At 44.1% G+C, this 21,617-nt stretch overlaps 3 protein-coding genes across 3 annotated transcripts in view; all 3 read right to left on the bottom strand.

Moving 5' to 3' along the window:
- Nucleotides 1–7,358, bottom strand: part of LOC118431668 (tripartite motif-containing protein 2-like) — an 8,284-nt gene extending 926 nt beyond the window's left edge. Inside the window, exons 1-2 of the mRNA XM_035842912.1 lie at nt 5,069–7,358; nt 188–1,344 (exon numbers count right to left, since the gene is read on the bottom strand). Of these exons, the coding sequence (XP_035698805.1) occupies nt 188–1,344; nt 5,069–7,250 (3,339 nt within the window). The 5' untranslated portion in view covers nt 7,251–7,358. The remainder of the gene's footprint in view (nt 1–187; nt 1,345–5,068) is intronic.
- Nucleotides 7,359–14,448: 7,090 nt separating this feature from the next.
- LOC118431667 (tripartite motif-containing protein 2-like) lies at nt 14,449–17,535 on the bottom strand. The gene has a single exon (XM_035842911.1). It carries the CDS (start codon nt 16,651–16,653, stop codon nt 14,449–14,451), a length of 2,205 nt encoding a protein of 734 aa, XP_035698804.1. The 5' UTR covers nt 16,654–17,535.
- A 3,319-nt stretch (nt 17,536–20,854) lies between these two features.
- On the bottom strand, nt 20,855–21,577 carry LOC118431666 (tripartite motif-containing protein 3-like). Its single transcript, XM_035842909.1, has one exon. The coding sequence runs from the start codon at nt 21,575–21,577 to the stop codon at nt 20,855–20,857; it is 723 nt and encodes a 240-aa protein (XP_035698802.1).
- Nucleotides 21,578–21,617: the final 40 nt, after the last annotated feature.

Here is a 21,617-nt window from a genome sequence, read left to right as displayed (position 1 = left end):
GCAGCTGTGTTGGTACCGCCTGGCCGAGGGGGTCGTCAGGGGTGGCTGTGACGTCATATTTCAGCACAGAACAAAGTTGCCCGTTTTGGTCGACAGTGGTGAGGAGAAAGAAATTTGAAAACCCTACAACGGCAGGTTTTATTTCAACGGAACATTTAGATGCGTCCATCTTCCCTGTGTGTCGTACATGTACGCGCCCTGCCCTGGCCACGTCATCTCTGAACTCCGCCACAGCCGTCCCCTCCGAGAACATGACTTGACTCGGTCGGGCTGTCAGGTCGCTTGGAGCTTTCAGCAGTTCTTTAACCCTCTGTCGTGCTTGACCTTCGACCTCGATGACGTGCACGTCACTGCCGTGTTCCAAGGCTTGTTTACAGAACTCAGACGCGCTCGTCAGTCCGGCCAACTCAAACTCTATCGCTTCTTTCTGGGTTTCCAGACATTTTCCAACCTCCTGGCGGCGTGAGCCGATTTCTGACACGACTTCTTCTTTTCTGTCTTGAAGCAAGGATATCAACTGATCAAAATAGGCTGTGGCCTGTTCAATCGCTGCGTCTGCCGATGTTGGTAACTCAGATAATTCCCTCTCAACTTCTTTCAGGGTACCCCGCACGTCTTTTTCTCGAGGCTCGAGATTTGCTATCAGTTTCTGTAGGTCTCGTTTCTTCCTCTCAGCGACGGAGCCGATTTCTACAGGGTTGTGTTTATCGCCCGGCCGATGATCGACAACCGTACAGGCGACACAGACCAAAGTCTGACAAGGTTCACAGTAGAAAGTTAAGACTTGGTCTTCGTGCTTCGGGCAGAAAGCTTTGCGCTGAAAGCTGCTGGGCACACCTTCAGAGGCCTCCAGGTTCTCTTGGGTCACGATCTGATGCCCTTTCATGCCTGGAAACTTGCGATGTGTGTTTGTACAGGACTCACAAAGCAGAACGGCACACTGTACGCACCATGACCGCGCCCCTTCCTCCTTCCCCTCACACACCTGGCACGCCACACCTGGCCCTGCACCTTTCTTCACGGCCGCGAAGTCCAGCAGGTTGTTGACGTAGAAGTTGGTCCTGAGTCCGTCCACACCTTGGTCTGGTAGACTGACCTGTGTGCGGCAGGTTGGACACTCCAGCGGCTGTTGTTTGGTGGCCCATTCTTGCAGACACTCCCTACAGAATGTGTGCAGACATGGCAGGACTCTGGGGTCCCGGAAGTGCAGCATGCAGACCGGGCACGTCAGAAACTGCTCGTCAAAGTCGGCCGATCCTTGAATTTTACTCGCCATTGTGTCTAGAGGATTACTGGTTAGATCGAGATGTAAACACAGCGCGTCTTGCTCTGTAGAAAACTCGCCTGGTGGATGCGGAACTGAGCACAGCGGTTTCTCGGAACTCAGTTTCGGGAGGCTGACGTCACGTCACGTTGACCTCTGCACTCGAGCCTACGTGTTTCGCGTTGACTGCTAGCGAATTCAAATACTAAATTGCATTTCATTTATTTAGAGACTTGTGGTCAGTACAATGGCAGATAGAATTGTGATCTAACTCAATGGACACGTAGTTCTGTTCCAGTCGATGTATTGTCTGTTTGCATCAGGCCATGGCGCCTACAGTTTGGCAAGATGCCAAGAGCTGGGTGGACTGTACCAAAAAGATAGGGGTGATCGTGAAACATCCGGAAGTGCAGCATACAGACCGGGCACCGGAGAAGAAGCGTGAGGTCATCATAGATATAGAATTTAAAACAAAAATGATTTTAAAAAATTACAAACGTTCTTCAGTGTTATATATGTCATTATAGAAAATTACAAACGTTATTGACAGTGTCGTAGGTGACAATATGTTGCCAAATACAATAATTATGTCTTCAATTCTTATGCCTACAAAATGATATACATGTATTGATATTTGTGAACAGACACACCGTCTGTTCTCAATGCGTCTTTTTCTATACCTTGCTTATGAAGATGTCGCGTCGTGGAATGGGCACAGCAGATTCTGGGAACTCAGTTTCAGAAGGCTGACGTCATGTAACGTCGAGCGAAGATGAACGGCGTTGACCTTTGAACCCCAGCCTACGTAACGCTTTTTATGAGCTGCTAAAGACGACTTTGTATGTTTCTTTGGGAAAGTCGCAGAGTCTAGTGTAAGGTGTTAATGTGATCACGGCATAATTATCCAATGTGACTATGATAATCACATATACTCAGTGCAAAGGTAGTTCTGCTCCCTACAATGTTGTGTCTGTTTACATCAGGTACGTCATGGCCCTGCAGTCGACGTCCTTCCAGTTTGGCAAGTTGTCAACAGGTGGGTGGACTGTCCCAAGAACATAGGGGTGTTCGTGAAACGTCGCCAACCGACAGATATTTACTTTTGCTTGCCACATCGAGTTTATTGAGTTCATATTTCCTTTCTCTCATAAGCAATGTCAATGAATAATGCCGATACATGTACAGACTTCAGAAGCAACTCATTATGTTCCCATGCCTGACACATCTAACTATAAAAGGTATTACCTGTGTGCATGTTACACAATAGGCAGTGTTGGCTAAACCCGAAGTCTATAATCTACAGGTAGTCCAACCGCCTCAGTGCAAAGTTGAAGAACACGTAAAAGGTGAAAGGTGAAAGACACACTCAAAATATTTTGTAAGTCTTTAAAGGGTTTTGAAGACTGGAGACAACTTGAGGATAGACTATCTACGTCTTATCTTTTACCTAGATGGTACCTGGCGTATTTCTATCCATGAGGAGTAAAATTGTTGGCACTATTGCACTGTGATGATGATGATTGCCCGGTCGAATGTTTGGCTACGTTATAACAAAATGGCGATACCCGAAAAAGGAACACAGCAAGTGATTCATAATCGAGTCAACTGAAACAGCCATTTTCTATACCTAAGAAACTTTCTCCGATTTCCACTTATTATCTTAAGACAATCATATATTAATAGTAGGAAGATTTCAAGGTGACAAATGTACACTTTTTAACATTTACAAAGAGGAAACAATTAACACATTACCCATCAGCTATGTTATAGCAGATCCTAAAATGCTTCATGTCTCTGAATTTTCCACAGACTTTCCGTCTTTCTAACTGAGGGGTCCTCAAGTATCTTATAGAAACCATGAATAATATGTTTATCGATTTCCTGTAATGCGAATTGAGTTACACGTCTTTGCTTTGATTTTGTTGACGCCGTTTCCTTGTCCTGTGCTCACTTGACCTATCAAGGAACAGGTGCCACTCACGTGACCAATCAAGGAACAGTTGGTCATGATTAAAAAGGAGGCACTACTGTGGTCGTCACGCCGCTAGCGCAGCTGGGTGTTCCAAGTCCCTTGACGGCCCCTGTGGAAACAGATCTATTCGGACTTCGGACAACTCGAAAACGTGAAGCTGTATAGCCTTTATACGATCTGTGAAAGTTCTGTACAAACAGTATAAGATACAACTACTTTGCTGCTTTCAATTCTTCTACCTGTTTTCATGTATGTTTCATTTAGAGTATCAAACTCACACGATTCCTTAACAAAGAAAAGATCACTACCAGTATTTCATGTGAAAGAAATATCTCTTTTATGAGCTTTTCTCATTGTTAAAACATAAAACCTTGCATCACCTGACACCCAAGGCTCCTAGTCTTTTTAGACTGGCTGACTCTCAGTTTCCTGTAGCTAGTGATGAATGTATTCAGATTTCCATTCAATATCAAACCTTATTGAGGGAACCAAGCGGTAAAGATAATAGCTGAGATTAGAACAGAGTGCAGAGATTTCACAAAGAGGCTGACAGCTTGCAGGTCGCTGGCCTAAATGCGCCAGTGTGAGAGAGGGGCTGGAAGACTAAAAGCATTTTTTAATATTTGAAGTGTGATCGAATTCATAGCGGGAAAAAGGCCGGTCTCGCACGATTCCCTCTAGCACTGCATGCCTCAGATCGACCAACAAAAAAAGAAATTACTGATTCACCATTGGTGGAACCCTGCTGGCTAGGTAGTCAGGACAAGCCTAAGGGTCAAGTAGATAAGCGCATGGAAGAAGGGAACCTATAGCTAAAACCCCATAAGAGCCCATCTCATTTCTTAAGTCGCGAAACGGCCAAATCTGGGAATGGGAGACGCTTCGTTAGCGAGTTGCGGGCATTTTGGGAACGAGAGCTCCAAAAGGGGGTGTGATGGGGAATTTGTTTCCGCTTGTTCAATCAGAAAAAAAAGACACTCATGATCTCCGTTCTATTCCTTGAACAAAAGATGCTTCATTCTCGATTGACAAACATAATCATAGCACGTTTTCCAGTATTGATCTTTTTTTCAGTACGCATATTCCACCAGTCACAGATATATATGACCAGTATTCGCAAGGTTGACAGAAAAGAAGCATTTTCATACATGCTTAATATATATATATATATAAATGCTTAACGTTAGTTAATACTGAATATGTCAATTGCTAATGTGGTCAGCTATTGGGATTGTACAGTACTCGTTTACAGTTATGTATTAACTAGTCATGTTCACAATACTCATTTCCAAGTTTCCATACGAACTAACTACTGATTGCAAACTAAACAAAGTTTGTGTCTGTTGAAAGACAACTTGGAAAGAGCATAAGGTGTTCTGATATTTGTTGATACCTTCGCGTATGACCAAGATCGGAGGTACTCTTATGGCTACGTCATCTTGTATCTGTAAAACTCGACACAATACGATACAGCTATGTGTCATTCAAATAATTCTTGCTGAAGTTCAGTGCCAATAAAAAGTGGGGATAGAATGCGGAAAGTTCTCATGATATCTGTTCTGTTATTTGTAGATAGCTTAGAGCACTGACAAGATCAGAAGTACTTGATGAGGTTACTTGTGCCTGTACAACTCGACACAATATCCACAATAACACGCCACAACTATGTGGTTATCAATAGTGCTTGCTGAAGTTCAGTGTCTAGATATAGGATGCGGAAGTATTGATATGACATCTGTTCTGCTAGTTGATATCGTTGAACATGGACAAGATCAGAAGTACTTGATGAGGCTACTTGTACCTGTACAACTCGACACAATTTCCCATATAACACGCTACAGCTATGTGGTTATCCGGTGTCAGCGCGATTCCCACGACCAGCGGGTATCCTCCCTTCACTGTGGCCACAGTTCTCAGGTACGTCCCGTCTGGTCCGAACACCTGCAGACGGCGGTTATCACGGTTCACTACAATGATGTTACCTGCCGGGTCTACTGTTATCCCTGTTGGGTATTCGAGCTCTCCGTCATTAAACCCCGTTTTACCGAAGCTGAACTTCAGCTTCCCCTCAAGGTCAAACACAAACACTTTATGAGCCCAGCAATCAGTGACAAAGAACAGATCACGTGACTCGTCCACCGCTATGAACAGTGGGTTCTGCAACTGCCCCTTGCCGATGTCCCGGATGAGGCTCCCGTCAGGCTGCAGGAGGAGACAGGATTTCTGTGTGTAATCCGTCACCACCATGCGGCCGTCCTGCAGAACTGCAACTCCAATTGGATCTCGTAAACAGTCATGTTTTAGGGTCTTTGTAAGTTTTCCTTTCCGTGAGTACACCTGGATTGCTTGGTTGCCAGTGGTTCCGTAGTACCTGTTTTCGAACGTCAAAATAAACTGTCCATTAGAGTCCATGTCAATGCCTCGTGCACACTCGCAATCCACCGGGAAACACCGAAGTGACTGACCAGTCCTGGCATCGAACATCTGAACCCGTTTGTTCCCCCACTCCGACACTGCAATGTTACCGTCCATGTCCACTGCTACATCTGATGGGAAGGAAAATTCTCCCTCCCCACGTCCTGCTCTCCCAATGGTTAATACCGGGGTGTCCCTACTTTTCACTCTGACGTCAAACGGACTTCCCGCCAGAGACATGTCGTTCACTTTGACCTCTAACCTATGGATACCCTTGACCTCAGGTGTGTAGGAGATTTCCCACAATCCCCTGCCCTTCTCCTGCAGCTGTGTTGGTACCGCCTGGCCCGAGGGGTCCGTCAGGGTGGCTGTGACGTCATCTTTAAGCACAGAACAAAGTTGGCCGTTCTTGTCAACTGTGGTGAGGAGAAAGTCATTTGAAAACCCTACAACGGCAGGTTTTATTTCAACGGAACATTTAGATGCGTCCACCTTCCCTGTGTGTCGTACTTGTACGCGCCCTGCCCTGGCCATGTCATCTCTGAACTCCGCCACAGCCGTCCCCTCCGAGAACACGACTTGACTCGGTCGGGCTGTCAGGTCGCTTGGAGTTGTCATCAGTTCTTCCACCCTCTGTCGTGCTTGACCTTCGACCTCGATGACGTGCACGTCACTGCCGTGTTCCAAGGCTTGTTTACAGAACTCAGATGCGCTCGTCAGTCCGGCCAACTCAAACTCTATCGCTTCTTTCTGGGTTTCCAGACATTTTCCAACCTCCTGGCGGCGTGAGCCGATTTCTTGGACGACTTCTTTTTTTCTGTCTTGAAGCAAGGACATCAACTGATCAAAATAGGCTATGGCCTGTTCAATCGCTGCGTCTGCCGATGTTGGTAACGTAGATAATTCCCTCTCGACTTCCTTCAGTGTAGTCCGCACGACTTTTTCTCGAGGCTCGACGTTTCCTATCAGTTTCTGTAGGTCTCGTTTCTTCCTCTCAGCGACGGAGCCGATTTCTACAGGATTGTGTTTATCGCCCGGCCGATGATCGACAACCGTACAGGCGACACAGACCAAAGTCTGACAAGGTTCACAGTAGAAAGTTAAGACTTGGTCTTCGTGCTTTGGGCAGAAGGCTTTGCGCTGAAAGCTGCTGGGCACACCTTCAGAGGCCTCCAGGTTCTCTTGGGTCACGATCTGATGCCCTTTCATGGCTGGAAACCTGCGATGTGTGTTTGTACAGGACTCACAAAGCAGAACGGCACACTGTACGCACCATGACCGCGCCCCTTCCTCCATCCCCTCACACACCTGGCACGGCACACCTGGCCCCGCCCCTTTCTTCACGGCCGCGAAGTCCAGCAGGTTGTTGACGTAGAAGTTGGTCCTGAGTCCGTCCACACCTTGGTCCGGTAAACTGACCTGTGTGAGGCAGGTTGGACACTCCAGCGGCGGTTGTTTGGTGGCCCATTCTTGCAGACACTCCCTACAGAATGTGTGCAGACATGGCAGGACTCTGGGATCCCGGAAGTGCAGCATACAGACGGAGCACGTCAGGAATTGCTCGTCAAAATCGGCCGATCCTTGAATTTTACTCGCCATTGTGTCAAGAGGATTGCTGGTTAGATTGAGGTGTAAACACAGCGCGTCTTGCTCTGTAGAAAACTCGCCTGGTGGATGTGAAACTGAGCACAGCGGTTTCTCAGAACTCAGTTTCGGGAGGCTGACGTCATGTCATGTTGACCTCTGAACTCAAGCCTACGTGTTTCGTGTTGACTGCTAACGAATTCAAATACTAAATTGCAATTCATTTATTTAGAGATTTGTGGTCAGTACAATGGCGGGTAGAATTGTGATCAAACTCAGTGGACACGTAGTTCTGTTCCATTCAATGTTTTGTCTGTTTGCATCAGCCCATGGCGCCTCCAGTTTGGCAAGGTGCCAACAGGTGGGTGGACTGTACCAAGAAGATAGGGGTGTTCATGAAACGTCCGGAAGTGCAGCATACTGACCGGGCACCGGAGAAGAAGCGTGAGGTCATCATAGATATAGAATTTAAAGAATGATTTAAAAATTACAAACGTTCTTCAGTGTTATATGAAGAACATAATGTCATTATTGATATGAGAGTTAGAATTAAAGATAGAAAATAACAAACGTTATCGACAGTGTTGTAGGGGACAATATGTTGCCAAGTACAATGATTATGTCTTCAATACTTATGCCTACAAAATGATATGTTGATATTTGTGAACAGACACACCGAAGGTTGTCAGTGTCTTTTTCTATACATTAAGAATAAATATGTCTCGTCTTGAAATGAGCACAACAGATTCTGGGAACTCAGTTTCAGAAGGCTGACGTCACGTACCGTCGAGCGACGATGAACAGCGTTGGCCTTTGAACCCCAGCCTACATTACGTTATTTCATGAGGTGCTAACGTCGATTTTTCATTTTCAAGTCAGAGAATCTGGTGGAAGGTCGCAAAATGATCTATAATAATCACATATACTCAGTGCAAAGGTAGTTCTGCTCCCTACAGTGTTGTGTCCAGCTTTGGCAAGATGCCAACAGGTGGGTGGACTGTACCATGAACATAGGGGTGATTGTAAGACGTCGCCAACCGACAGATATTTACTTTTGCTTGCCAAATTGAGCTTATTGAGTTTATATTTCCTTTCTCTCATAAGCAATGTCAATGAATAATGCCGATATATGTACAAACTTCACAAGCAACTCATTATGTTCATGTGCCTGATACATCTAACTATAAAAGGTATTACCTGTGAGCACGTTACATAATAGGCAGTGTTGGCTAAACCCGAAGCCTATAATCCACAGGCAGTCTAACCGTCTCAGTGCAAAGTTGAAGGACACACGTGAAAGGTGAAAGACACACTAAAAATATTTTGTAAGTCTTTAAGGGGTCTGAAGACTGGAGACAACTTGATAATAGACAATCCAGATTATCCACTTCTTATCTATTACCTAGATGGTACCTGACTTATTTTTGTCCAAGAAAATTAAAAATGTTGAAACGATTGCCCGGTCAAACGTTTGGCTACGCCATAACAAGATGCTTTTAGCTTTTCCATTGTTAAAACATGAACATTGCAATTGCATCACCTGACAACACCCAGGACCCTAGTCTTTACTGTGTTTATACTGACTGAATCTCAGTTTCCTTATTTGAAATTATCTCATAGGTTAAAATTCAATATCGTCTAGATCACTTCATGGGGTTAAATCATAACAAAAGGAGTTACAGACAGTTCTGACATTAGCTGCTGTATCTTTACCTTTACGTACCTATATAGTAGAAAATACGCCTGTCAAGCTGAGCTCAGAGATTGTAAATTCCTCCCATCGATGAGCACAAAGAGAAGACGTTTAGTAAATATCCAAGTCAAGCTGCGCTCACAGACACAGATTTGGTTTTCAATGCTCGAGACTCCACTGAAGAATTCTTATCAGTCGATTGCATGACATGAAAATATTAGAAATGTTGTGAATCAACAGTATACTGAAACTCATGATCGAATCTTCCCTTTTCGAGTCATGTGAGAGCAGTAAGTCTGAGCAAGGATAAAATCAGGAACGTGGTATAACTGAATACTGTGGATGTAGTTACATACTTTTAATACTATCTCAAAGAGAACTTACCGGGCGAAAGGCTGGATGGCGTCTTTCTGAACTCCTTAACTCCTTAAACGTTCAAGGTTCACCACGTCGCAACTGAGGCGCCGCCGCCATGTTATGCATCACCTGTGCGGGAAGTATGTAAATAGCATAGACAAATTTACATTGATTATGCAATTAGATAAACTATGTATCTAAGCTCCATCTGTCCTGCAATTTACATCTTAAAGAAGCGAGATGAAGTCGAACCTGTACATATAAGCATACAATAGACTTGTAGTTGCATGTAGTAAGATAACATACTCTTATTCCACTAGCACTAATACTTGTACTTAAATAAATTAGAACTATCCAGAATAAACTATACTACTACTGTGATTGAGGTCTTCTTCATTCATTGATATTAATAGAATCACCTGTGGAATTTTATTTTACTGCTGTAAATTTCATATCAACTATTGGAATACGTAGCCGGTGTTCCGGTGCCAAGTTTTAGTTCAAAAGTTTCAATGTACAATCTTCATAACGACAATGGAATCTAGTAGAAATAGAGAGACATAAAGTGCAAATACTGCTGTTGCTGCATACTCACCCATCTGTACGTCAATCACTGCTTTTGAGAAGCTTAAGAATAAAATGAACAGGAAAAAGCAAGACAGACTCTGCGTCTGTAGTTCCATCGAAAGACATCTTCGTAGCCGAAAGCTTGTGCTTTGATCTTCATTCCCCTAGACATCATATTTAGGCCCCCATTCCACCAGACCACAATCGCGCTTGGACCTGAACTTAATTTGTGTATCCCATTACTCCATAATTGAAATATATTGTATAAAAAGTAAAATCTTGGCTGAAAAGGCAACAAAACAAAACACAGAAAGCGTTAAAAAATTCCTTGAGCGCCCTGTCAAATCCTTCCAGTGGAACTAAGGTATATGGCATGTTATGTAGCAATTGGTCTCCCGTAAGGAATTAACAGAGAGCACCACGTGAAGGTTTGCTACCTGCTCCCCTTGTTAGTGTTAGTGTGCTGGTGTTAGTTTGTGCGTGAACGTAAGCGATAAACAGAAAGACAGACATTTGCATTTCTTTTCCGCTTCCAACCAGCGCACGGGGATTCTGCTATCAACGGACAGGCCAAGTCACAAGTCACCGGCCAAGCCGTCCTCAGCACATCCACCATGCCAGCCGATCACTCGGGTATTCATAAACACAAATAGCACCGAGCGAACTTAGCCACATGGTTGGGAAATAACAGGGGAGGGAGGGGTGTGTGTGTGTAAGGTTGAAAAACTGTCTGTAAAGCGCAGTTCTGTCAGTGAGCAGTTCTGTTTATGGCTAGAAGCAGTCTCAGATAGGTGCGGAAACTAAATTTCTTGCCTCTCTGAGTTAGTGACACCTCACTCGAATGATAGCGAATTTTTTACATACATTTACCATGTTCCCTGTATCAGACTATGTTTCTTTGATACATTAAAAAGAACTAGAACAAGAAAATCGAAATTATAGTGTTCAATCGCACGTTAATTCTGCATTCATATGATAACATCCATATGTCTATACATTTCCATACAAATAAGCAATGGCAATTCAATATTTCGGATGGGGTGCAGTAGACTGTAAAACAACGCCCCCTAGTGACGAGTGAAGGTACCACATCCAAAACGCGAAACTATAAGAAACGGGTCATAAATTTATTCTGTATTACACAAATTCACAAACACAAGAGTACTTCAGATAATTCCAACGTGATGCTTCTCTAGTTGTCAGGTTTCTTTGTTTGATGTTTGTTTCTTTGTTTTATAGTTTCGATTGAATCGACGATCATTGGTTGTTACAGTATAGACTTTAGATTACGTCGATGAAGATTAGACATCCAGGTATGCCAAAAAGCAGTTACTCAAGCAACTGGATATGATTTTGATGTGATTTAGACATCTGGATATGACTTTGTTATGATTTTAGATTAATTTGTCAGATATGTTATAGAGCTCTTGATAATGCCAGTGATTTGTAACGACTTAACCATTCCTGTGTATTTGTCTGTCTCTGCTTATAGACTCCAATATTACCAACGCTGCCTGAGAGTCTGTGTAACGTATTTGTCACACAGTAAAGACTTAGTGATGTCAGCACATAACATAGGAAGGTAACCAGCAAAGTGAAAGCCTACCTCCGGGTCGGCAATACGTGTTGTTACGTGACGTTTATTACTACGTCCGCCAGACGTCGCTTTCATTAAGCGAATGCAAAATCCCATAGGACTGTAACGTAACACTGCATACCACATCTATTCCGCTAGGTGGCGTCATAAGACCATAAATTTGATCAAAGCATGAACTAAAAGTAAACTGAGAGGATTGGCCAGGATAAATTAAAGGCCAGTGTAGACACTTACATATGGAATACAGTTAACTTAAATAAGGGCGCAAGGAAGACACAACCAGTAACGTTTGGTTATTTCATTTGAAAACATTCATGATATGCAACTCATGACATATTGTAGTTTTCTTTTTGTCCGTCAACTCTTCGACATATTGCAGCACAAAACATCAATATGAAGTCCGATTACTATCAACTCTGCTGCATGTTACATCGTATTTTTGTTAATGTTAGGCTTCACCCATCTGATTTGATGGCTATTGGATGTGAAGTAAGACATAACATGGATGTCCCAGTAGCTCAATCGGTGGTAGCTTCACAGTTGAGCTCCTGTTCCAATCAGTTGGTAACTGGGAGATCCAGGTTTGAGTCCAGGGAAAGGCGATTGGGGATGGACTTTCGTTTCAGAAAAAAAGGACACGTATGACATCATTTAACAGTAACATTCTTCTGTCAACTAAGATCCGTATCTACGAAGCAGCAGTCATCACAATCCTTACATATGGGAGTGAAGTCTGGGTAACCACCAAGACACAGAGCAGAAGACTGGAAGTATTCCACCAGAGGTGCCTTAGAAGAATTCTTCGCATCAGATGGTACCACCGTGTTACCAACTTACACATACTGCAACAAGCAAAGACTACAAGTGTTGAAGCGATTGTGGCTGCCAGCAAGCTTAGATGGTTGGGGCATATCCTTAGAATGACCAGGGAGAGGCTCCCAAGACTGCTGTTGGAGTGGACACCGAATCACGGCAAAAGGTCAAGGGGAAGGCCCAGACAGACGTGGTTGAACAGCGTGATGGAAGACTTGAAGTTGATCACAGGGAATAACAGACTGAGGGTGCGCGAGGCTGAAGCAATGGCCCAGGACCACCCGGAGTGGCGCAGAATGGTGCGAAAGAGACGTCAACGCCTTGGTGCAGGCCACTCACCAAGCTGAGGAGACCTAACCAAGTATCAAGTAAGTATGACATCATTTTGCTTCCTTGTTGCCACAATACATTCCTTATTATATTTCAGCCATACATAGTATGGTGAAATATATTGTATTCGTAATGTTTCTTTCTTTCTTTCTTTCTCCTGTCAAATCTTCAAAGTGATTCATCTCTGAAATTTGGCACAAGGGTAGAGTGGGCTAATACCTTAATGCGTCTTTCTCATTTTTTTCATATCTGCCTTCTAAATGATTTTATTGTGATTTAAAGGTCACGTTTTGACCAAAACGGTATATTTTGGCCCCCTGTACCCTGGTCTTACAATGGAATGGCCTGAAATTTGGTATAGATAGGCATTAGATAGTTGGTAAAATGATCCATGTAAAAGTTTTGGCATAAACTACTTTAAAATGCTTAATTTCAGCACTTTTTTGAGGAGAAATTGGTTTTCTTTCGGCCTCCTGCCTTGAACTCCAGTGACCCCACGCACCTTCGGCAGCCTGGGCTTTGGAAGAGTTGATTGAATTTAAAGAGCCAACCAATCAGCGCTGAGAAGGCGAATGCTAATTTATATTCAGAAGCTGACAGAAACACATGCACAATTACAGCCTTACAGTGGCCATATGTCACCCTGTGCCCGGTTTAAAACTGTAGTTTGCCAGGATTTGGAGTTCAGACAGGGTCATTTGAGCGGTAGCGGACGGTACGCATGCATTGAACGTTAGAATACAAGTCTTTGACGTTGAATTAACCAACATTCCGCATGGCGATATCCATCATTTTGACAGAGTTGACTTTGGAAGGGGTTAGTCCTTGGGTTAGTTGAGGCAATCGAGAAAATGTAACTTGGCGGAAAACGCGGGAAAATTTGCGTTTAGTTTTGATACGTAGGTTTGACAGTGGCGAAAATGATTATTTTCTCATCAATATTTCTCGTCATAATTATTTAAACTGTAAATCTAAACAATTGGTTTATGTGCGCAATTTTTAAATTAATAAAGATCAGTACTTAAATTATGTGTAATTTATTGCTCTTCGTCAATAGATCAGCATTTTTTCTATAGTGGCCATATGTCTATAGTGGCAACATTTCTCTCGCTGTACTGGAAAGAGCAAATGTAGGTACTTCTAGTTCACAAGAAGCTTATAACGGTACTTAGACCTAGTTGTTGTAGTGGAAATTGTTGAATGGCTTCATGTAATTTCATGATGAATATTTTCTGAATGGAAGGTGCGATGTTTTTTTTCACTTTTGGAAAAATTGAAGCTGCCGCGATTCTAATAACTAATTCGTTATGCATAGGGGCTCCTGTGAAAGTGTATATTCTTCCACATTGGCCCGGGGCATATTGGCTCCGTTTTGACCTGGAATCAATTTACAATATTAGTTTCCTTTTGGGGATAAGTTACTGTTAAAATGTTCCATTTTTGCACAGGGGTGACTTGGAACAGTTCAATATTGCATGGGAATGGGTATGGCTGAAATATGCTGTATTTGCACCCAAGCAAATGTCGGCCTTTCTAGTGATCTCATGTATATTCCTACTAATTCCAAGAGTAAAAGCTGGTACATTTCCGATGGTAATATTACAGCACGTTTTAGAGCATTGATCTTTATTCAGTATTCATATTCCACCGGATACAGGACATATGACCAATAATCGCAAGGTTGACAGAAAAAAGGTATTTGCATACATACTAACATGTTTAGTTAATACTGAATCTGTCAATTGCTTAAATGTGGTTAACTAAAGGAATTTTAAAGTGATAGGTACGGAAAAATTCTTATGATACATTTCTGTTGATATCTTTGAACAAGGAAATATCAGAAGTATTTGATGAGGCTACTTGTACCTGTACAACTCGACACAACATCCACGATCACACGTTACAGCTATGTGGTTATCCGGTGTCAGCGCGATTCCCCGGGGGTCTCCTCCCGTCACTGTGGCCACAGTTCTCAGGTACGTCCCGTCTGGCCCGAACACCTGCAGAAGGCGGCGGTTAAACCAGTTCACTACAATGATGTTACCTGCCGGGTCTACTGTTATCCCTGATGGATAGTAGAGTTTTCCCTCATTCCGCCCCTGTTCACCAAACATGAACTTCAGCTGCCCCTCAAGGTCGAACACAAACACTCTATGAGCCTCACAATCAGTGACAAAGAGCAGATCAAGTGATTCGTCCACTGCTATGAACCTTGGGTCCCGTAACTGCTCCTTGCCGATGTCCCGGATGAGGCTCCCGTCAGGCTGCAGGAGGAGACAGGAATGCTGCCTGATGTCTGCCACCACCATGCGGCCGTCCTGCAGAACTGCAACTCCGCGTGGGTTCCATAAACAGTCGGGTTTTAGGGTCTTTATAAGCTTTCCTTCCCGTGAGTACACCCGGATTGCTTGGTTGCCAGTGGGATAATTACCAAAAGTCAGAACAAACTGTCCATTGGAGTCCATGTCAATGCCCCATGGACTCCAACCATCCACCGGGAAACACCGAAGTGACTGACCAGTCCTGGCATCGAATATCTGAACCCGTTTGTTCCCCCACTCCACCACTGCAATGTTACCGTCCATGTCCACTGCTACATCTCTTGGTAAGTTAAGTTCTCCCTCCTCATCTCCTTCTCTCCCAATGGTTAAGACTGGGGTGACCCTACTTTGCACTCTGACGTCAAACGGACTTCCCGCCACAGAACCGCCGTTCACTTTGACCTCTAACCTATGGTTGCCCGTGACCTCAGGTGTGTAGGAGATTTCCCACAATCCCCTGCCCTTCTCCTGCAGCTGTGTTGGTACCGCCTGGCCCGAGGGGTTCGTCAGGGTGTCTGTGACGTCATCTTTCAGCACAGAACAAAGGTGCCCGTTTTTGTCAACTGTGCTGAGGAGAGAAACGTTTGAAAACCCTTCAACGGCAGGTTTAATTTCAACTGAACATTTGGATGCGTCAACCTTTACTTTGACGTGCACACACCCTGCCCTGGCCACGTCATCTCTGAACTCCGCCACAGCCGTCCCCTCCGAGAACACGACTTGACTCGGTCGGGCTGTCAGGTCGCTTGGAGTTGTCATCAGTTCTTCCACTCTCTGTCGTGCTTGACCTTCGACCTCGATGACGTGCACGTCACTGCCGTGTTTCAAGGCTTGTTTACAGAACTCAGACGCGCTCGTCAGTCCGGTCAACTCAAACTCTATCGCTTCTTTCTGGGTTTCCAGACATTTTCCAGCCTCCTGGCGGTTTGAATCGATTTGTTGGACGACTTCTTTTTTTCTGTCTTGAAGCAAGGCCATCAGCTGATCAAAATATCCTGTGGCCTGTTCAATCGCAGCGTCTGCCGATGTTGGTAACTGAGATAATTCTCTGTCAACTTCGTTCAGCGTATCCCGCACGTCTTTTTCTCGAGGCTCAACTTTCGCTAACAATTTTTGTAGGTCTCGTTTCTTTCTCTCAGCGACGGAGCCGATTTCTACAGGATTGTGTTTATCACCCCGTGAATGATTGACAACCGTACAGGCGACACAGACCAAAGTCTGACAAGGCTCACAGTAGAAAGTTAAGACTTGGTCTTCGTGCTTTGGGCAGAAGGCTTTGCGCTGGAAGCTGCTTGGCACACCTTCAGAGGCCTCCAGGTTCTCTTGGGTCACGATCTGATGCCCTTTCATAGCTGGAAACCTGCGATGTGTGTTTGTACAGGACTCACAAAGCAGAACGGCACACTGTACGCACCATGACCGCGCCCCTTTCTTCGTCCCCTCACACACCTGGCACGGCACACCTGGCCCCACACCTTCCTTCACGGCCGCGAAGTCCAGCAGGTTGTTCACGTAGAAGTTGGTCCTGAGTCCGTCCACACCTTGGTCTGGTAGACTGACCTGTGTGCGGCAGGTTGGACACTCCAGCGGCTGTTGTTTAGTGGCCCATTCTTGCAGACACTCCCTACAGAATGTGTGCAGACATGGCAGGACTCTGGGATCCCGGAAGTGCAGCATGCAGACCGGGCACGTCAGGAACTGCTCGTCGAAGTCGGCAGATCCTTGAATTTTACTCGCCATTGTTTCCAGAGGATTGCTGGTTAGATTGAGATGTAAACACAGCGCGTCTTGCTCTGTAGAAAACTCGCCTGGTGGATGTGAAACTGGGCACAGCAGTTTCTCGGAACTCAGTTTCAGGAGGCTGACGTCACGTCACGTTGACCTCTGAACTGCAGTTACGTGTTTCGTGCTGGCTGTTAACGAATTCGAAAACTTTGTATTTCATTTATTTAGAGATTTGTGGAGTACGATATGATAGATAGAATTGTGACCAAACTCAGTGGAGACGTAGTTCTGTTCCATTCAATGTTTTGTCTGTTTGCATCAGCCCATGGCGCCTCCAGTTTGGCAAGATGCCAACAGGTGGGAGGACTGTACCAAGAAGATAGGGGTGTTCGTGAAACATCCGGAAGTGCAGCACACAGACCGGGCACCGGAGAAGAAGCGTGAGGTCATCATAGATATAGAATTAAAAATTACAAACGTTCTTCAGTGTTGTATATGTCATTATTGGTATGAAAGTTAAAATTAAAATAGAAAATTACCAAAGCTATCGACAGTGTCGTAGGTGACAATATGTTGCCAAGTACAAGGACTATGTCTTCAACTCTTTTGCCAACAAAATGATATGTTGATCTTTGTGAACAGACACACCGGAGGTTGTCAGTGTCTTTTTCTATACATTAAGAATAAAGATGTCTCGTCTTGAAATGAGCACAACAGATTCTGGGAACTCAGTTTCATAAGGCTGACGTCACGTAACGTCGAGCGACGATGAACGGCGTTGACCTTTGAACCCCAGCCTACATTACGTTATTTTATGAGCTGCTAACGACGATTTTTCATTTTCAAGTCGGAGAATCTGGTGGAAGGTCGCAATTCGATCTATAATAATCACATATACTCAGTGCAAAGGTAGTTCTGCTCCCTACAGTGTTAACGTTGTGTCCAGCTTTGGCAAGATGCCAACAGGTGGGTGGACTGTACCATGAACATAGGGGTGATTGTAAGACGTCGCCAACCGACAGATATTTACTTTTGCTTGCCACGTTGAGTTTATATTTCCTTTCTCTCATAAGCAATGTCAATGAATAATGCCGATACATGTACAGACTTCACAAGCAACCCATTACGTTCATGTGCCTGATACATCTAACTATAAAAGGTATGACCTGTGTGCGTGTTACACAATAGGCAGTGTTGGCTAAACCCGAAGTCTATAATCCACAGGTAGCCCAACCGCCTCAGTGCAGAGTTGAAGGACACACGTGAAAGGTGAAAGACACACTAAAAATATTTTGTAAGTCTTTAAAGGGTTTTGAAGACTGGAGACAACTTGAGGATAGACAATCTACTTCTTATCTTTTACATAGATGGTACCTGGCGTATTTTTGTCCACGAGGAGTAAAATTGTTGGCACTGTTGCACTGTGATGATGATGATTGCCCGGTCGAATGTTTGGCTACGTTATAACAAAATGGCGACAACGAAAAAGGAACACAGCTAGTGATTCATAATCGAGTCAATTGAAACAGCAATTTTCTATACCTAAGGCCACAGCAAGTAAATGTTATGGATGACATCCGCGCGCTCATTAATTTTCGCCTGATTTCAGAAAAAAAACAAGATTTCTTTTTCTTCTTCAGAGATGGGCAAAAAGAGAAAGTACCAAAATGGGAAAGTATGTTGTGTTGGAGCCTAATGATTGTACTTGTAGAGGTGACACTAGCCAGGTAGCCATGACTGTAGTTATAGAAGTGAAACCAGCTGGATAGTTGTAAAAGTGGCACCACTATGGAAGTCATGAGCGTAGTGGTCATGTTGGTAAGTGATACCAGTCTACTACACTAGTGTCACTTACACTAGTTCACGTCTTGAATACAGGAATGAATGGCTTGTTGTCAGTGCTACCTTGTTTTGTCACTTCAACTCTTGTTTTAACATTTATGGTGTCTATTTTGGAAATCTCGCCATCTTGTTTTTTTTACCCATCTTGTTTTTTTTTCGCCCTATCTCATTATTTTTGCAGTCTGCAGAGGATGTCATCCATAAAATTTACTTGCTATGGCCTAAGAAACTTTCTCCAATTTCCACTTATTATCTTAAGACAATCATATATTAATAATAGGAAGATTTCTAGGTGACAAATGTACACGTTTTAATATTTACAAAGAGGAAACAATTAACACATTACCCATCAGCTATGTTATAGCAGATCCTGAAATGCTTCATGTCTCTTAATTTTCCACAGACTTTCCGTCTTTCTAACTGAGGGGTCCTCAAGTATCTTATAGAAACCATGAATAATATGTTTATCGATTTCCTGTAATGCGAATTGAGTTACACGCCTTTGCTTTGATTTTGTTGACGCCGTTTCCTTGTCCTGTGCTCACTTCACCAATCAGGGAACAGGTGCCACTCACGTGACGAATCAAGGAACAGTTGGTCATGATTCAAAAGGAGGCACTGCTGTGGTCGTCACGCCGCTAACCTTGTGCAGCTGGGTGTTCCAAGTCCCTTGACGGCCCCTGTGGAAACAGATCGCTCCTGAGTCGGACTTCGGCGGAGTGTACTCCGAGTCAACTCGAAAACGTGAAGCTGTATAGCCTTTATACGATCTGTGAAAGTTCTGTACAAACAGAATAAGATACAACTACATTGCTGCTTTCAATTCTTCTACCTGTTTTCACGTATGTTTCAGTTAGAGTGTGGGACCCATCCCATTCCTTTGCAAGGAAAATATCACTACCGGTAGTTTATGTGCAAGAAAGATCTCTTTTATTAGCTTTTCTCATTGTTAAAACATAAAACCTTGCATCACCTGACACCCAAGGCTCCTAGTCTGTTCAGACTGGCTGACTCTCAGTTTCCTGTAACTAGTGATGAATGTATTCAGATTTCCATTCAATATCAACCTTTATTGAGGGAACCAAGCGGTAAAGATAATATAGCTGAGATTAGAACAGAGTGCAGAGATTTCACAAAGAGGCTGACAGCTTGCAGGTCGCTGGCCTAAATGCGCCAGTGTGAGAGAGGGGCTAGAAGACCGGGACTAAAGGCATTTTTTTTAAATTTGAAGTGTGATCGAATTCATAGCGGAAAAAAAGCCGGTCTCGCACGATCCCCTCTAGCACTGCATGCCTCAGATCGACCAACAAAAAAAGAAATTACTGATTCACCCTTGGTGGAACCCTGCTGGCTAGGTAGTCTGGACAAGCCTTATGGTCAAGTAGATGATCGCATGGAAGAAGGGAACCTAAAACCCCATAAGAGCCCATCTCATTTCTTAAGTCGCGAAACGGCCAAATCTGGGAATGGGAGACGCTTCGTTAGCGAGTTGCGGGCCTTTTCGGAACGAGAGCTCCAAAAGGGGGTGTGATAGGGAATTAGTTTCCGCTTGTTCAATCAGAAAAAAAGACACTTATGATCTCCGTTCTATTCCTTGAACAAAAGATGCTTCATTCTCGATTGACAAACATAATCATAGCACGTTTTCCAGTATTGATCTTTTTTTCAGTACGCATATTCCACCAGTCACAGATATATATAACCAGTATTCGCAAGGTTGACAGAAAACAAGCATTTTCATACATGCTTAATACATATAAATGCTTAACGCTAGTTAATACTGAATATGTCAATTGCTAATGTGGTCATCTATTGGGATTGTACAGTACTCTTTTACAGTATTAACTAGTCATGTTCACAATACTCATTTCCAAGTTTCCATACAAAATAACTACTGATTGCAAACAAAAAACAAAGTTTTTGTCTTTTGAAAGACAATTTGGAAAGAGTAGAAGGTGTTCTGATATTTGTTGATACCTTGGCGTATGACCAAGATCAGAGGTACTCTTATGGCTACGTCATCTTGTATCTGTAAAACTGGACGAAATGCCCACGATACAGCTATGTGTCATTCAAATAGTTCTTGCTGAAGTTCAGTGCCAATAAAACGTGGGGATAGAATGCGGAAAGTTCTCATGATATCTGTTCTGTTATTTGTAGATAGTTTAAAGCACTGACAAGATCAGAAGTACTTGATGAGGCTACTTGTACCTGTACAACTCGACACAATATCCACAATAACACGCCACAGCTATGTGGTTATCAATAGTGCTTGCGTCAGTGTCTAGATATAGGATGCGGAAGTATTGATGTGACATCTGTTCTGCTGGTTGATATCGTTGAACATGGACAAGATCAGAAGTACTTGATGAGGCTACTTGTACCTGTACAACTCGACACAATGTCCACTAAAACACGCTACAGCTATGTGGTTATCCGGTGTCAGCGCGATTCCGTGGGGGCTGTCTCCCTTCACTGTGGCCACAGTTCTCAGGTACGTCCCGTCTGGCCCGAACACCTGCAGACGGCAGTTATCACCGTTCACTACAATGATGTTACCTGCCGGGTCTACTGTTATCCCTATTGGTCCAATGAGCTCTCCCTCTGTCTTACCAAAGCTGAACTTCAGCCTCCCCTCAAGGTCAAACACAAACACTTGATCAGCAGAGATATCAGTGACAAGGAACAGACCACGTGACTCGTCTACCGCTATGAACCATGGGTTCTGTAACAGGCCCCTGCCGATGTCCCGGATGAGGCTCCCGTCAGGCTGCAGGAGGAGACAGGACTGCTGTGCGCGGTCCACCACCACCATGCGGCCGTCCTGCAGAACTGCAACTCCACATGGATCTCGTAAACAGTCAGGTTTTAGGGTCTTTGTGAGTTTTCCTTCCTGTGAGTACACACTGATTGCTCGGTTGCCAGTGGAGAAGACGTCGTCATGAAAAGTCACAGCAAACTGTCCATTACAGTCCATGTCCATGCCCCATGGACGCCCACCATCCACCGGGAAACACCGAAGTGACTGACCAGTCCTGGCATCGAATATCTGAACCCGTTTGTTCCCCCGCTCCACCACTGCAATGTTACCGTCCATGTCCACTGCTACATCTGTTGGGAAGGAAAGTTCTCCTCTT

This window comes from Branchiostoma floridae, chromosome 15 (genome assembly GCF_000003815.2).
Source record: "Branchiostoma floridae strain S238N-H82 chromosome 15, Bfl_VNyyK, whole genome shotgun sequence".
In the NCBI taxonomy this organism is placed as follows: Eukaryota; Metazoa; Chordata; class Leptocardii; order Amphioxiformes; family Branchiostomatidae; genus Branchiostoma; species Branchiostoma floridae.
The sequence above is the reverse complement of the archived record's forward strand: the minus strand, read 5'-3'. Positions and strand labels throughout refer to the sequence as shown.

Excerpts from the sequence above, each read along its gene's own strand:
- LOC118431667 (XM_035842911.1), bottom strand. The coding sequence starts at position 16,653 with ATGGCGAGTAAAATTCAAGGATCTGCCGACTTCGACGAGCAGTTCCTG.
- LOC118431666 (XM_035842909.1), bottom strand. The coding sequence starts at position 21,577 with ATGGACGGTAACATTGCAGTGGTGGAGCGGGGGAACAAACGGGTTCAG.